Below are 15,605 nucleotides of genomic sequence, written 5' to 3' on the forward strand. Positions count from 1 at the left end.
AAGGTTTTTGCCTGGGATTGGCAAAGAGGTATGATCAATTAATATAGAATAAAGGAAAACTCATCATACAGTTGTTTTCAAAATAGCAAAATAGATTTCAAAGCTTATTACCACTGACTATATACAGAATAGACTTTCCATTCAATGTAAAAATTGGAAGCCAAGAAAATAGATGAAGTTCAGGACCATCTCACCAGAGAGTCTTGTCTAGTGTATTGGGTTCAGTATTAATTAAAGACCATACCAACAGCTGATTGGTTTATGACTTGACACAGAATATTGTCATTAGTCGGTACCAACTCAACAGATTGCACAATTTTTTTTTCCTAATTTTTACATTGGGTGGGAAGTCTACTCTGTGTTTAGTAAATGTTATTACTCTCTGGGATTGAAATAAGAATTGTAATTCACATGATTTGTTTTAAAATATGAAAGCTGATTCACCAACTGTCCATATCAGTTTAGCCAAAGACTTGAATTTTGAATTGAAAGTTGTTGTCTGTCTGTACCAAAACAAACGTGATACACCAAAGTGTAATGACTTTTTTAATGTTTTACTATATATTGAAGTAAATAAAATAATTAAAGTACAAACCTGTCCCCAGAAGACAGAGTTTTGTCCTTGAGTGACCACACAACCTTTGGAGGAGGTTCACCCTTGATGTCAGCCTCAATCTTCAGAGTCTGACCTACTCGGATGATCTTCTTCTGCAGATTCTTACGATCAATATGTGGAGCCACTGTCAACAAAACAACATGGTGTTACATATGGTTAGGTAGGAGGTTAAATTCAACATAATGAGGTTAGGTAGGGTGTAAAACACAAAAAAAAACAAAGATGTAATTTTAACTGCGTAGATGTAAGAGAGTGGGTTTATTTTAAAAGTGGGTAATCTTTTTTTGAGGACTTCATTCCTAATTTATCTACAATTTTGCATTTTTTTGGTTTTGCTAGTCTTCAATTGGGATTGCATGAGGTTTTTAAGACCTATGACGTTTTGCCCCTTGAAAATGATGCCGTAGGCATAGAAACCATTAGACGACTCTATAATGACTCTAGTAGATGATGAATTGTGAGTAATTTTGAAGGCAATACAACATCACTTTATTCTATTTATTAATTTGGCAAAAAATATACAAGTTTTCAAATATAAAAAGCAAAATTAATGACTTTCCTTTGTATCTTGCAAAAATTGCATGTGAAAAATTAAGAATATTCTACGCCTTGAACTAGTAGAATTACATAGTTAAAAACTTATAAGAAATTTCAATTTCAGAAAATAATTCAATTGTTTCATCTTTTAAATCAAAAGTGATAGTTCAAAATACCGGATTACTAAACTTTTATTTTTCCACTAAATTTGAAAAACTCAAATAAAGCCATCATTTTTATCATGTATCATAAAACCAGTAAAACAACAAAAGGTAAAAAATAAACCACATGTTATTTAAAATTGTTGTCATTCCGAAACCTGGTAAACCTTTAAATCAAGCATCCTCGTATCGGCCTATATCTCTTCTTCCTGTGGTTTCTAAAGTTTTTGAAAAACTTTTCTTAAAAAGACTCCAAATTATAATTGATGAAAAAGAATTGTTGCCTTCCCACCAGTTTGGATTCCGCCGAAGGCATTCCACCATTGAGCAAGTGCATAGAATAGTGAATGTAATCAAGGAAGATCTTGAAAATAAACGTTTTTGTTCATCTGCTTTTTTGGACGTAGCCCAGGCATTTGATAAAGTCTGGCACACAGGATTATTGTTCAAAATTAAAACTTTGCTGCCCCATACATACTATGGAGTGTTGAAATCGTATTTGTCCAAACGCTTTTTTCAAATTAAATATCAAGATATAGTTACAGATGTGCATGAAATTGAATCAGGTGTACCACAAGGCAGTGTTCTTGGACCTATTTTGTATATTTTGTTCACTTATGACCTTCCAAGTACTCAGGGTATTACGGTTGCAACATTTGCAGACGACACTGCTTTTTTATCATCAAATCAGGATCCTATTCTGGCATCATCAAACCTTCAGGCTGCATTAGACGATTTGTCTCAGTGGCTACAGAATTGGAAAATTAAAGTAAATGAAACAAAATCCGTTCAAGTTACATTTACTATGTCTACAAGAACTTGTCCCCCAGTAACATTGAATAATGTCATGCTTCCACAATCCAACGAAGTTAAGTACCTTGGTATGCATCTCGACAGACGGCTTACATGGCATTCACACATTTGGAACAAACGACTTCATTTAAATTTAAAAACAAACAAACTGAATTGGCTCATTGGTCGAAATTCAAAATTATCTGTTGAAAATAAATTACTTTTATACAAAATTATATTGAAACCTATTTGGACCTACGGTATCCAACTCTGGGGAACCACTTCCAACTCAAACATAGACATAGTTCAAAGGTTTCAATCGAAAACATTGAGAAAAATTTTACAAGCACCTTGGTTTGTCACAAATAAAGTAATTCATCAAGATACAAAATTACCCTATGTTAAAGAAGAAATAAAGAAACGAAGTGAAAAATACCAAAGAAAATTAGAAACCCATCCAAATTTCCTGGCAGTCAACCTCCTCGACAATAGTGAAGCTACATATAGGCTCAAAAGAGTTAATCCAATAGACCTTCCAAACCGTTTTTAGTTAAACTTTTTAAAAGTTTTTGTATGTTAGTGCACTTGATGGAGTGTAACTAACCCATGTTAAAATGGTTATAAAATTTACTTATTATTCTAGTAAGAATAGATTGTAAATAAATACTTGTTAAAAAAAAAAAAAAATGTTATTTAAAACGCCATCTTGTGCAAATTTGTCCATTTTATGTACAAATCATCCTCTTATTTGTTATAACTGTTTTCTTTAAGGCTTTTTCTACTTTATTTTGACTACTATACAGTTCTTTGTGTGGATTTTTACTCTGTGGGTTTATTTCCTTACTTGAGAATATAATCAAACTGTAGATTCCAAATTGTTGTTGGATCTTTTATTTTAACTAATCACAATGGAACAAGTTCGCAGATACCTCAAATAACCTAGACCACCAGAAACGAACTTTAAATAAAGAAAATAGTTATTGGAGTTGACTTACAAAATCTGGGTTTGGCGATGACCGGCTTGGAAGGATCGCTGGGCTCACTGGGCCCGGCCTTGTTGACTGCGACAATACGGAACTCGTACTCGTGACCTTCCACGACGTCCGTAACTTTGCCGTAAGTTCTGTCTCCTGGTACAGTAGCGACATCCACCCACTTCGGGGTTTCGTCTTTGTCCCTCATCTGGATTATGTACTTCTCGATAGGGGCTCCTCCGTCACTGGCAGGCTTGGCCCACTCCAAATCAATAAAGTCTTTGTCCCAGTTGGTCGGAGTTGGCCTTCCGGGCTTAGTCGGCTCATCTGGAGATGAATTAAATTAACTTAGCATTTTGGGGGATATACAATATAAATAAATAAAGAATGTAGTAGAATTATATACCATTATACTTTTGGAGGGATTAGTTCTGTTAAGAGATTTTTTATTGAGACGTTTCTCTACCAAGATTTATACACACTATCATAATATCTGGAAGATAAGTTCTGTCAAAGTGATTTGTTGTTGAAAGTTAACTGTACCAAAGTTTATTGCATTTTCAAAAATGTTCTTCATCTCTAAACATTTGAAATTCCACTCCTACTTCAACATTTTCAATTCAGCCCCAGACATATGTCTAACAACTCACCAAATGGATTTTTGGCAATGATGGCGTGGTCAGTCTCAAGTTCTTCTGACTCTCCCTCCTTGTTGACCGCTCGGACTCTGAACTTGTAAGGTTTGCCCTCCTGGAGTCCCGTAATGTTTGCCTCGGGTTCCACAGACTTTCCGCACGGAATCCACTGTCCCGTCAAGGGATCCAGCTTTTCAATCTCGTAATACTCCACGGGGCTTCCACCGTCATCTTCGGGCTTCTCCCATTTCAGCTTGCAGCCGTTCTTTGTAACATCTGATACCTTCAGAGGACCCTTTGGCTTGCTTGGTTTTCCTATAAAAATAAGCTCCATTATAAAATGAACCATGGAAACTGATTGAGATTTGACAAAACTGACAGGTTTGTGCTAAAAATAATGTGCTCCAGTTAACAAAAATTATTCTTTTTGAAAAGCCAAGATAAGTTTATATTTCTAATATTCAACTTGTTTTTTTTTCTATTGTAATCTCCAGTGAATATTTCACAATGTGTAGAAGTTTAAATTTATTTGTACAAAACATGGTGAGGCTAACTTGAAGTTTTACCCTACACCAAAATAAACGGACATTTATTAAAGGTGTAAATATAATGCTTGAATTGTCAATTTGTGCTCCAACAATATATAAGTTTTGAAACAAAAAATGAGCACTAAATTTACATTATATAATACATGACAAAATCTCAGGGTGGCAGGCTGCCACGTGCTATGGTTGTATTGTATTACTATACAACATGATGTATAGTACCAAAAGTGTTTTGTATTTTTTTTTACTGTTTCTATTGAGCACACATTTTTGTTTTTATGTCTTTGACGAGCCCGTGCTCACTATAATGGGTCCAAATTCACACCAGTCCATGCATTCAGTTTCTTTAAAGATGTTAAAACTTAAACAAATTACTTTACCTAAGATAGTAATGTCAATCTCGGCTCTGTCCTCGCCAACTGAGTTCTTGGCGACTATCGTGTATTTTCCGCTCTCCTTACGAGTAGCTTTCATGATCAGCAACTTGGTGTTGTAGTCAACATTGTCAATACGAATAGCTCCCTCCGTCTGAAGCTCCTGTTTAAAATATAATTTTGAGAGAACTCATAAATGTACATCTGAAAAGTAACAGCTTTGATGACCAATTTTAAACTAAGCAATTTATTATTTTTAATTTATGTTTGGATTGAATGCCGACATTGTTTCACCAGCAGACAAAATGAGTGAAGTAAACAACTGAAATAGTGTAAGCAAACGATTCTACCTACGTCATCAAAACAAAAATCACGCGGCGTGGGCTCTTGCCTGACAACCACCTGTCATCTAGGGACGTGCCAAAAAACAGTGTATAAACGGCTCTATATGCTCCAATGCATTTAGAGGCGGTCGCTCGGCGTACGTAATGAAAGTCACGGCCCAGTGTTTTAGAGTATGCACGTAAAGCTGTCGTAGAATATTGTGTATAAGCTTGTTGCTAGACACGTTGTAGAAAAGGGACCTTAGCATTAATAAGGATAGAAATGATTCTATTTCTACATATTATATGGTACATGTCCAACTGCAATTGCCAGTTCGCCTTAAGCCGTTCTTGCAAAGTTTTTTTTTAACAACTTTTTTAATCTAATGATACAACAGCCATATGTAGACATTATTCAGCTATTCAAGCTTTATTTTAAGCCACTATTGGTATTTCAATCTATTTTACCTACCGTCTTTCTTTAGCTTTTACATGCAAACTAAAAACATGCCTAATTTTTTTATAAGCTGAAAAATAACTAGTAAACTATTTAGAGACAGAATAATAAGAAATATTTTCTACCCAGTATTTGAATTACTGCTAAAAAATCTACGAAAAAGCTACAGCAAACATTTCTAAAATTTTCTTTGACAACTAGACAAAAAAGTTTTACTAAGTGCATTTGAAATAAGCGGAAAAAATAAGCTTTACTTCCTACTGGCAGAACGAATCTAGACAGATATAACTTACTAGAAGCAGCAGAACATACAATTAGCTGTGACTAAAATTAAATATGTTTAGTAACTGAGACAATATGTGTGAGTTGCTGAATAAAAAACATATTATGATGTATATACTTTTAAAATACCATGAATATTAAATTATCTTTAAGCTTAACTATACTATTAAGCCTTATATCATTATCAATATAATGTAATTTTAACTTGTTATAGGATTGTTTATTCCTACTAATTAAGGAAGCATTTTTTGCCATACTCTAACAAACAGCTGTTTTTAATAAGTGAAGCATTGTTAAAGTGTTATTTTTTATTTTTTATACCAAGAAGAATCAGCTGTGGTTGGAAGATCAGCTGTTTCATTATTGCCTATAAATATTATTAGTCGTGTGAGACTTTTTTGCTCCTAACAATGAAATATTTAACCATTCAATATTATAAGCATCACAGTTTTTAATTATAATCATACCTAGAAAAAAAGGATTACATTTTTTACTTAATACATTTTAAGAATACAATTTCAATTTGCTTATTAAAGTAATCGAACTAAAATACGTTTTTGCTGCAGGCCTAATTGTAAATTTTTTTTGGATTAGTTCAACTTTTCTTAATAAAGTACCGTAGTTAGTTAGTAGTAAGCTAACTTAGTCTAGAAACTTATTTGCTTAGTTTAACCCCACTGCCATTTTAATGTGTCATAATGAGCTAAGGTTTTTATTTAAATAATTTTCATTTCAAAATAATATTTTATTCCCATATAGTTAAGATAACAAAAGCCCACTTTTATTTGTACAGTTTTGATGTGACAATTCTTACTTACATTCCATTGGAATTCTCAAGTTTAACAATTTGTATTAACTCTTAACAATTTATTTATTCAGATTGAATGTGTTGTAATAAATGCATGTACATTCAGTAATGTAACAAATTTGTAAATTTGTGTATTGTGATACAACAAATATCCACAATACTATTTCTACACTATATCTAAGAAGCTTTTGCTCTTAAAGATAAAAAGTCTCAAAAGTAGCAAAACAACTGATTGACTCATCATTGTCAAGAAGTTACTTACAACTTCTTTATGGGGTTCATCCTGAAATAGATTTAACAGTTAAGTATTAATATTGGAAACATATCAGCTAAAACCTCAGATTTTCCATTTTTGATGTAACGGAATTAAAAACTAAATCCCATTCAATATGGAATACTTACATTTTTATTAGATGAATTCTTAGATGGATTGGAAAAAAAACAAAAAACAAAATGAATTAATTAATTTATTCCACCACATAATAAATAAATTAATTAATTCATTCATTCATTCATATCTAGCCATTTGTTTTTTTTTTTTCAATTCATCTAAATAAAAAAAAAAAACTGTTTGGGTAGTAGAGGAGTTTTCTCAAAATTTTGAATTTTTAAGTGGGTTTTCTCTAAAATGTGCCATGAAGAAAATACCAAATTTACAAAAATTATAAATTGAAATTATAAAAACAGAGATTAAGAGAATCTTTCTAATTTTTAAGTCAAATTACATAATTACAATAACGTAGGCTGAATGTGTATGGTATTGAACATATGATAAAGTATATTTAATGCTTTCTGACATGGGTTTTCTTTGAAAAAAAAATAACAAAAAAATATTAAAAAGGTATATAATAGGAACACATACCTTTGAAAATTCGACTTTGCCTGATGAACTGTACAAAATGGCTGCTTGCAAAAAAGTAAATAGTTAACAAATCCTGGTTGTAAACACTTCAATACTGTAGACTAGGTAAAATATATATTTTTTGTCAGTAACATATTAAAATTAAATTAGGAGGAAACCGAACAGTAGTATTGAAAAATAGCCTTGAAATAATTGTCTTTAACATGTTGAACACTTCAATATTATTTACCTGGTCCTTGAAAATCCAAGTAATAGTTGGAGGGGGTTCTCCTGATACGTTGACGTCAATGAGAGCTGTGTGCCCGACCTTGAACACCAAGTTGTTGAGGTTGGTTCGATCAATCCTAGGTTTCTCTGAAAAAATATAATATTTATTATAGTCTCCTGTAGATGCAAACTTAAGTATTCAAAAATTACAACCAATCAAAGTAAAATATTGGTCCTTTGAAAATCTTCTGCTATTTCAAATTGCCAATGTTTTTAGCTAATTTCACAGATGGGGATAAGCTATTACTGTAGGTCTCATGGTAAGACCTAGACCCGGGACCGATTTCCTTTTCTTTTTTATGTCTCTAGATGCCAAAAACACTGTTTAAAATCATACATATATATATCATACATATATGTGTGTCCGTTAGCAAAATTCTATTAAAAATAATCCAATTTTGATTAAATTTGGTATAAACTTGTGAATGTTTATTCTTACGAGATTGCAAATCAACATGATCAGATTATGAAAAAAGGATTCTATGGGGGACACAAAAATCTCTATTATCATAATATCATGAGATTTCCATCCCTAAAAATCCTTAAATTATTTTAATCCAGTAAAAGAAAAAAAAACAGAAATTAAAATTTTTTAATATTTTTAGTATTTCAACATTATTATTTAGACTGATAGGTTGGGGTAGCCAGGTGAAACAAGGACTGCAATTCAAGATTCGGATTCGACACGTCACTAAAATGAACCACTCTTAGTCCTGATTCGATAAATAGTTTACTCTCCTGTATTTCAAAACATTCTGTGTTACTTACGCCATCTGGGCTTTGCAGTGTGAGGGTTGGTCTCTTCACTGGGTTCGCCAGGACCCGCCTTGTTGACTGCACGAACTCTGAACTGGTATTGCGTACCTTCCTCCAACTTGGGCACCTTACCCTTACAGGTGTTGCCTGTTACTTCTACGGCCTTGACAAAGTTAGGCTCAAACCTGCTCTTCATCTCAATTATGTAGCCTGAAATAAAAAGCATCTTGGGTGGTTAAAAAGTTCTGTGTCATAAATAAAGTGTACAATATACATGTTACTTTGCAAAAAAAAAATGATAAAATTGTTGCTAGGCCTATATTTAATAGTTTTTTTTTTGTTTTTTTTTTAGGTTGGCTGCCTCTTTTAACCTTGCATTTGCCCGTCCACATAGACTACATATCTGTGTGTGAAACATATCCAGCAAAGCAAGAGGTGGGTCAGTATAGTACAAGGGTGAAATTAAACTGTATTGATCAAAAGTAGTGGCAGGTAGCAGGATCCAAACCTACGACATCACTGCCTTGGGCCCGAAGTCTGTGGCGCTACCGACTGAGCCACCTACTCACCAATAACTGGGAATGACAAACCCTATTTTAATTTTTTATATTGAATTGTTAGAAATCATTGTCGATTTATAATAAATCTATTTTGGTGTGTTTTAAATTCAATCTATTTTTTGATCTCAACATCATCAGAAAATGTCGATGTGAAAATTGGATATTGATTCCTCTTGAAGCTCTTAGTATGTAGTAAGATTGGATTTAAAAGATTTTTGCATACAAATACGAACAACGTAAACGAAAAACTTGTTTTGTCTTTTACATTTTCCAACACTATCAGAATTAGTGAAATCACAATAGAACATGGAAAAATGGATTTGTACCACTAACAAAAATAGAGAGTAAAAATAGCCAGTTAAAACAGAGAGAGTAGTGGTATCTCCACTATCTCGCAATGACAGCTATTTTTAGATGGTACTTTATAAACAAACATTTTTTGTGACTTTGCAGCTTTTTGACAAAGTACTGAACGTTTTGTATTAGCTTGCCTACTTTATTATGTGTCTGGGACGCATTAACATTTGTTGAAAGAAATTTTATCCATCATTGAGAAGAATACTTTCTGAAGTTTATTATATGGTTGAATTTAATATCAATGCTAACTAAACTGGAAATATTGACTGGTCCACAACAGATCATCTATTTTACAGTATTTAGTTTAGTTTGGGAACCTCATTTATAAGATATTTACAGAAAGGGAACACAATGCTTACAAGAGATACAAATAGTGCATAAAATATAATTACCTGTGATGGGAGCTCCGCCATCCCTGAAGGGAGGTTCCCACTTGAGCTCGACCATGTGTTCATCCCAGTCGACAATCTCTGGAAGTCCCGGAGCACCGGGTGGATCTACCGATACAACAGGATCAACAGTTAATGAAATGTTATCACAATATTTCTGAACATTTAATATTTTAAATTTAAACACACTTAAATATTGTGGAAGAAGTAATATTGGTAGTAAAATTTGAAAAAAAACCTATTGTATTTGTTAGCTCTTTTTGTTAACTAGCGTCTTCTAGTTGTTTTCAAGTAAAAAAAAGCTTGTGGCAGACTTATTCATCAAAGTTAAGGAACCAACGTTGAATAATTTTCATTATTATAGGATTCAACCACATTGATCGAGACACCAAAAGACTCTATCTATTTTAGCGAACTTCCCATGGAAAAGTAGTGGATACCACAGAAGACTTAAGTCCAGGATCATTCAAAACCACCAGGAACATTACAAATTATGTACAGCAAAATATTCAGCGTTAAAATAAAAAACATATTAAGCGGTACAAAAAGGTTTCTCAAGTATCAAACACATTGAAGAATTTTGTCTTCTTAAATGAAAAGTCTCATTAAACAAACCTCACTTGGAGTTGCACTCCAATTCAAAGTCAATACCAAAAGTGCATTTAAATGATTGATTTAAAAGCTTGACAGTTAAATGTAGTGAAATGCAGTTTTATTTCAACATAAGCATAAATCCACTAACCAAACTGTGCAATTTTACCCCTTACCGTAAGGATTCTTGGCCAGGATTGCCGCATCAGTTTCCAAAGGTTCAGATTCTCCTTCCTCGTTCTGAGCCTTGACTCTGAACTGGTACTTGTGGCCCGGTTCAAGACCTGTGATCTCGTGTTCAGTCTTGGATGGGTCCACGAACCCGGCCGGCACCCAGCGGCCAGTAGCAACGTCCATCTTCTCAACAATGTACCCACTCAGCGGCAGACCTCCATCGTCCTTGGGCTTCTCCCACTTGAGTTTGCATCCCTCCTTATGGACGTCCGAAACTTCCAGAGGTCCTTCTGGTGCCCCTGGCTTGTCTGGAAGGACATTAATAGTTTTAAAATTAATAATGATTTGTTTTGAAGTTGAAGTATATGTGGTAAAGTTTTCTTGTTTTTATTTTGAACTATAGTAAAATAAAATATTTATTTTTAAATAAATTCACAGGTCTCGGGAGACTATGATTTTATATTTGAATAATCTCTATTCACCAGAACAGTTTTTATATATTTTTTATTTTAAGTAAGTTGTTGAATAAAATCACAAATAAGATGCTGAGAAAATTATCCAGGAGGTTCCACTTAAGTCAAATAGTGCTTTTATTCTTTTATCACACCAGTTACCATTGACAATATGGAAAAGTTCTGTAAAACCGTTGAGGTCAAACTCATAAAATTTCAATAAATAAATATATGTTATAACATTACTTGTGTATTAAAAAAAATTGGATTAATTAAGAGATGTTTATCTTTGTGGAGGAAAGTTATTTTATTTACACTTTACAACAGAAGCTTAGTCCATAAAGAGTCTATTAATGTATTTTAATGGTAATACAGTAGTCCACTTAAATGAATCTAATACATGTTCCTTTATTAGGGTATATCACTCTTAGGTACACAAGATACACGTTTATGGTGCGACCGTGCACTTTCAGCTCTGGTTAATGTGGCAGAAATATACTTGTGACGAGCAAGGAAGAGCTAAAGCGGCAAGCACTGTACGGAAATTCTCATAGCACAGGGCACAGGGTCTTCCTCCACTGTGAGTCTTGTAGTTACATTAGGGCAAAAGGGGTGGTGTTGGACTTTGTCCTAGACACCAACGACTAGTGCTAGACACCACTTAGGTGTACCATTGAATGTTTCCTCTGTACCTTACTTCTCTGTATATCAACAACAAAATTTTTGGACAACTTAAGAGTATTCATAAATTATTAAAATAAATTTATTCCTCACCGAGAACAACCACTTCAACAGGGGCCTCGTCTCGGCCGTTGGGATTGACTGCGATGACAGTATAGATGCCAGTGTCCTTACGAGTTGTTTCAGATATGGCAATCTTAGTGTTGTAATCTTCATTCTCAATCTTGACCCTTGGGCCGTTCTGGAGTTCCTTCATAGCAAAGTTCCAGGTGATTGTTGGAGGAGGTTCACCTTTGACGTCAACGTCAAACTTGACAACAACTCCTGCTCTGACGACCACCTTCTGCAGCTTCTCTCGGTTGATAAGAGGCCTCACTGTCGTCAGAAATACATGGTTGAGAATGTGAGTAACCAGAACGATAATCACTACTGTCTATAAATCCAGAAATCTGAGGAATTTACAGATTAGTTTTGTTATGAGAACAGGGTTGGTACTATATTTGTTGAATAAATTTCCCTGACTTTTCCAGGTTTTCCAGACTGGTATTACACTTTTCCAGGTATACCGTAAGTCGATATCAAATCAAAATCAAGAAATATTAGAAAAAATGTAAATATTTAACTTATTTAATCACTCCCAAATACAAAACCTGTTTCAAACTATATAGGCCTACATATCGATTCCTCTCCCGTACCAATCTAACTATCAATATAAAAATGTGCATCAGTGCTTATGTCGTTCTTTATGCCATTAGTCATCACTAAACAATGACAAAAACATGTTTAGAGCAAAGTGTAGCATATCTGTAAAAAAGTGGTCTTTCAGGAGAAATTCCAGAATTGTTTCATAGCTTCCTGACTTTTCCAGGTTTTTTACCATGCCAACCGTGGAGAACTTGGTATTTTCCAATGTCAAAGACTGCACTACCAAAAGAAACTTACTATGGTTAACTTTTGGTAGCTTGTAAATCCAACGCTTTATGACATAAATTGTCTTATAATTGTTCTACAGGAAAGAAATTGTCCAATGGTAAATTGTTGAGTTGAGGGAAATAAAATCAAGGGAATGAGTGCAAAACTCACTTAAATAATGAGAGAACAATTTTTATCGTGAGATTACTCATATAATTGGAATTTGAGCAGTATTGAGTCCCAAATTTAACAAAAGTGATTGTAATAATATTTAAATAGAAAGAAAGCTTAGTTTGCACTTAGACAGCCAAATACATAACCAGATGAACAATTACAAAACAGCTATAGACACAATTTACGTGAGATAATTAATTTTGATTTGAGCCAATATTTTGGTATGAGTTATTTAATATTTGGACAAAATGACAAGCAAACCTGAGGAGCTTAAAATTAAACTTCTTTTGAACATTACTCACAGTTTCTCGCCTTAGCGATGTGAGGCTTGGTTGGATCGCTGGGTTCTGAAGGACCAGCTTTGTTGACGGCTCGGACTCGGAATTGGTAAGTATTACCTTCCTTCAGTCCCAACACTGTACCTTCACAAGCTGAGCTCTGCACAAACAAGCACAACCATTCACCTTGTATAATGGACTTTGGGACACTTCTAAAACTTTCTGATATCTGAAGCCTGTTTTGATGTTTTTTTTATATCTGATATTACACTTGACTTCACTGATGGTAACTAAATAAATCTCTACCATTTTACAAATAAAAAGGTTAAAATACCTGTTGTCACCTCGTAACCTAACTTTGTCTTTAGGGATTATGCACATTTTGACTATTCAGCCTTCATCAGATCGTTATACAATGTCAGGTTGTAAAGGCATATTACAAAAACACAGATAGTTTGGTTTGTGCTCAGCACTCAGTGCGCTTTCTGTCGTGAGTTCAGTCTACTACCAAAGGCTCCCGTACCATCAAGGAGAGCTATCCTCCTTTGGGTGAATAGCTTTGAATCCACTACTAGCAGGACAAATAAAAGAGGTGGTAGTAAAAACAATCTGGACTCCGGTTTTCAGACAATCCAGTGAATTTAATCTCAGAGACTTCAATAATGTGTGCAAAGCCAAGGACGCAACCTTACTGACACTATTTAAAAAAAAATAATTTTTTTGAAAGTAAAACATTATTTTGCAATTTTTTGCTTAAAATTTATGGTAAAACAATTATCCTTTTTCCCTAAATAAATTATTTGTCATTTTTCAAAATCGGTTTTACTGCCTCACCCTGTAAAAGAACTTATCTTGCATACAATTTGATGATGACTGAATAGCCGAAATTTGCATAGTCCGTAAGGACGAAACTTGAACCACAAGGCTACAACAGGTGATTTAACCTTTTTAATTGTCAAATAACTGGTCCGGAAACACCACATCATAAAATAAAGACCAAAACTTAAAATTAAAGTACAATTTAAGAAATGTATAGCCTAGTTAACAACCAAACCCAGATAAAGGAATATATTCATTTGGGTCACAGGCTTACCCGAATAGGAAAGGGTCCACCCAGGCACAAGAAACAGAAACACTTTACACAGTACACACAATTTAGAATATTCCACGATACAAAAACTTCCTGGCCACTATTGGATTTGACATATCTCTTACCAACTTCAAAATTTCCTTTGTTGGTAAAGCTGTCAATGACATTAAAAAATTGTAATATTTATAATGTAAGTCTCTCATTTTTCTTATGCCAGAACGACGTCTAGAACAAAGTCTTCCAGCTCTGGTAAATCCACAATCCTAACAAAAGTCCTTGAAACCTAGGCCCTCATGCTCTGAGATACATCCTCTACTATCAAACAAGTATAGAGGGGGATAGTTATCCCCAGTTGCTAGCTTACTTTAGACAAAGTACAGGTACGCTATAAAACACATAAAACGCAATATTTCGTCCCCAGGGGACTTGGTCAAGTGTAGAGAAAGAAGGTTCAAAAAAACGTTTTCCTCCTGGAGACGAAATATTGGGTATTTTTGTGTTCCTTTTTTGTGTTCTATGGCTTACCTGTACATCTTCTAAGATAATCTAGCTGCTACCCCACTTTATTCTACAATTCAAAATCCTGGCCTAGAGCATTTCCTTGAACAACTGTTAAAGAAATATGTTTAATACATCAAGAACAAGACTCATTCGTTCAGTCATCAAGAACCTACTTTGTTGAAGAAACACTCACCCCTGTATCAGTCATTTCATTCCATGAAGCAGAGAACTTCTCCTTTGCCTCAATGATGTAGCTGGTGATGGAAGCTCCTCCGTTAGACTTAGGTGGAGCCCACTTCAGCACAACTCTGTCCACGTCCCAGTCAACAAACTCTGGTACTCCTGGCTTACTCGGGATATCTAAAAACAGCATTAAATGCAATCACTGTTTTTGATTGGTTGACTGAATTTATGTCTACAATTTAAATAAGACTTGAGTTTTTCAAATTTAAATGATTTACTTCAATTACTTAGTTGAACAGCTCCGCTGAAAAAACATTGCAAGTTGCAAGTGAATATATGGAATATTTTCAGAAAACACAAAATCATTCTGTCTGCGCCAATTCCAGCACAGTTAGTTTCCCTCACATTCAATCGTATGTGTGTGCTGCCAATATTAAATAAACTAAATATCTCGTAGTGCATGTAATTTGCATTGTTGTTCTTTAAAAATCTAAATTCTACAAAATAGTCATTTGCAATGTTGTTTGGCAGAGGTTGGTGGAAGTTAATAGTAGATTTTGTATCAAATATCATTATATTTGTTGTAATTACTTTCATTACTATATAATGTTCCTATTTTATACTCTAATGTTTGTAACTTTTTGTCTACTGAACTTGTATCTCGACAGAACTCCACCTCAAACTTAAACAAGCATTTGTTTAAATGTATCAGCTGGGGAGCGAGCTGGTCTATTGGTAGAGCGCAGGACTTCAGTCCCTGAGGTCCCAGATTCAAATCCAGCCAATCACCAATGGATTTTATCTAAGTCATAATGCCACAAAGTACTGTGAAAAACCATTCCGGTCTAGATCCTAGCATCCTAGGGAAAAAAGG

At 34.0% G+C, this 15,605-nt stretch overlaps 1 protein-coding gene across 50 annotated transcripts in view; it reads right to left on the reverse strand.

Moving 5' to 3' along the window:
* The window catches only part of LOC128998717 (twitchin), a 236,502-nt gene that overhangs the window by 90,833 nt on the left and 130,064 nt on the right, over window positions 1-15,605 (reverse strand). For 48 of the 50 annotated variants that reach the window (XM_054425023.1, XM_054425021.1, XM_054424991.1 and 45 more), the window contains 12 exons: window positions 14,742-14,908; window positions 12,982-13,117; window positions 11,687-11,968; window positions 10,463-10,768; window positions 9,699-9,803; window positions 8,402-8,599; window positions 7,596-7,720; window positions 6,767-6,787; window positions 4,641-4,797; window positions 3,731-4,030; window positions 3,102-3,407; window positions 596-740 (listed from right to left, as the gene is read on the reverse strand). In XM_054425023.1, the coding sequence (XP_054280998.1) occupies window positions 596-740; window positions 3,102-3,407; window positions 3,731-4,030; window positions 4,641-4,797; window positions 6,767-6,787; window positions 7,596-7,720; window positions 8,402-8,599; window positions 9,699-9,803; window positions 10,463-10,768; window positions 11,687-11,968; window positions 12,982-13,117; window positions 14,742-14,908 (2,248 nt within the window). The remainder of the gene's footprint in view (window positions 1-595; window positions 741-3,101; window positions 3,408-3,730; window positions 4,031-4,640; window positions 4,798-6,766; window positions 6,788-7,595; window positions 7,721-8,401; window positions 8,600-9,698; window positions 9,804-10,462; window positions 10,769-11,686; window positions 11,969-12,981; window positions 13,118-14,741; window positions 14,909-15,605) is intronic. The other 2 variants (XM_054424994.1, XM_054424983.1) reach the window with 1 other exon arrangement.

This window comes from Macrosteles quadrilineatus, unplaced genomic scaffold (assembly GCF_028750875.1).
Source record: "Macrosteles quadrilineatus isolate MER2022 unplaced genomic scaffold, UCM_ALF_1.0 Scaffold_7__1_contigs__length_78375512, whole genome shotgun sequence".
In the NCBI taxonomy this organism is placed as follows: domain Eukaryota; kingdom Metazoa; phylum Arthropoda; class Insecta; order Hemiptera; family Cicadellidae; genus Macrosteles; species Macrosteles quadrilineatus.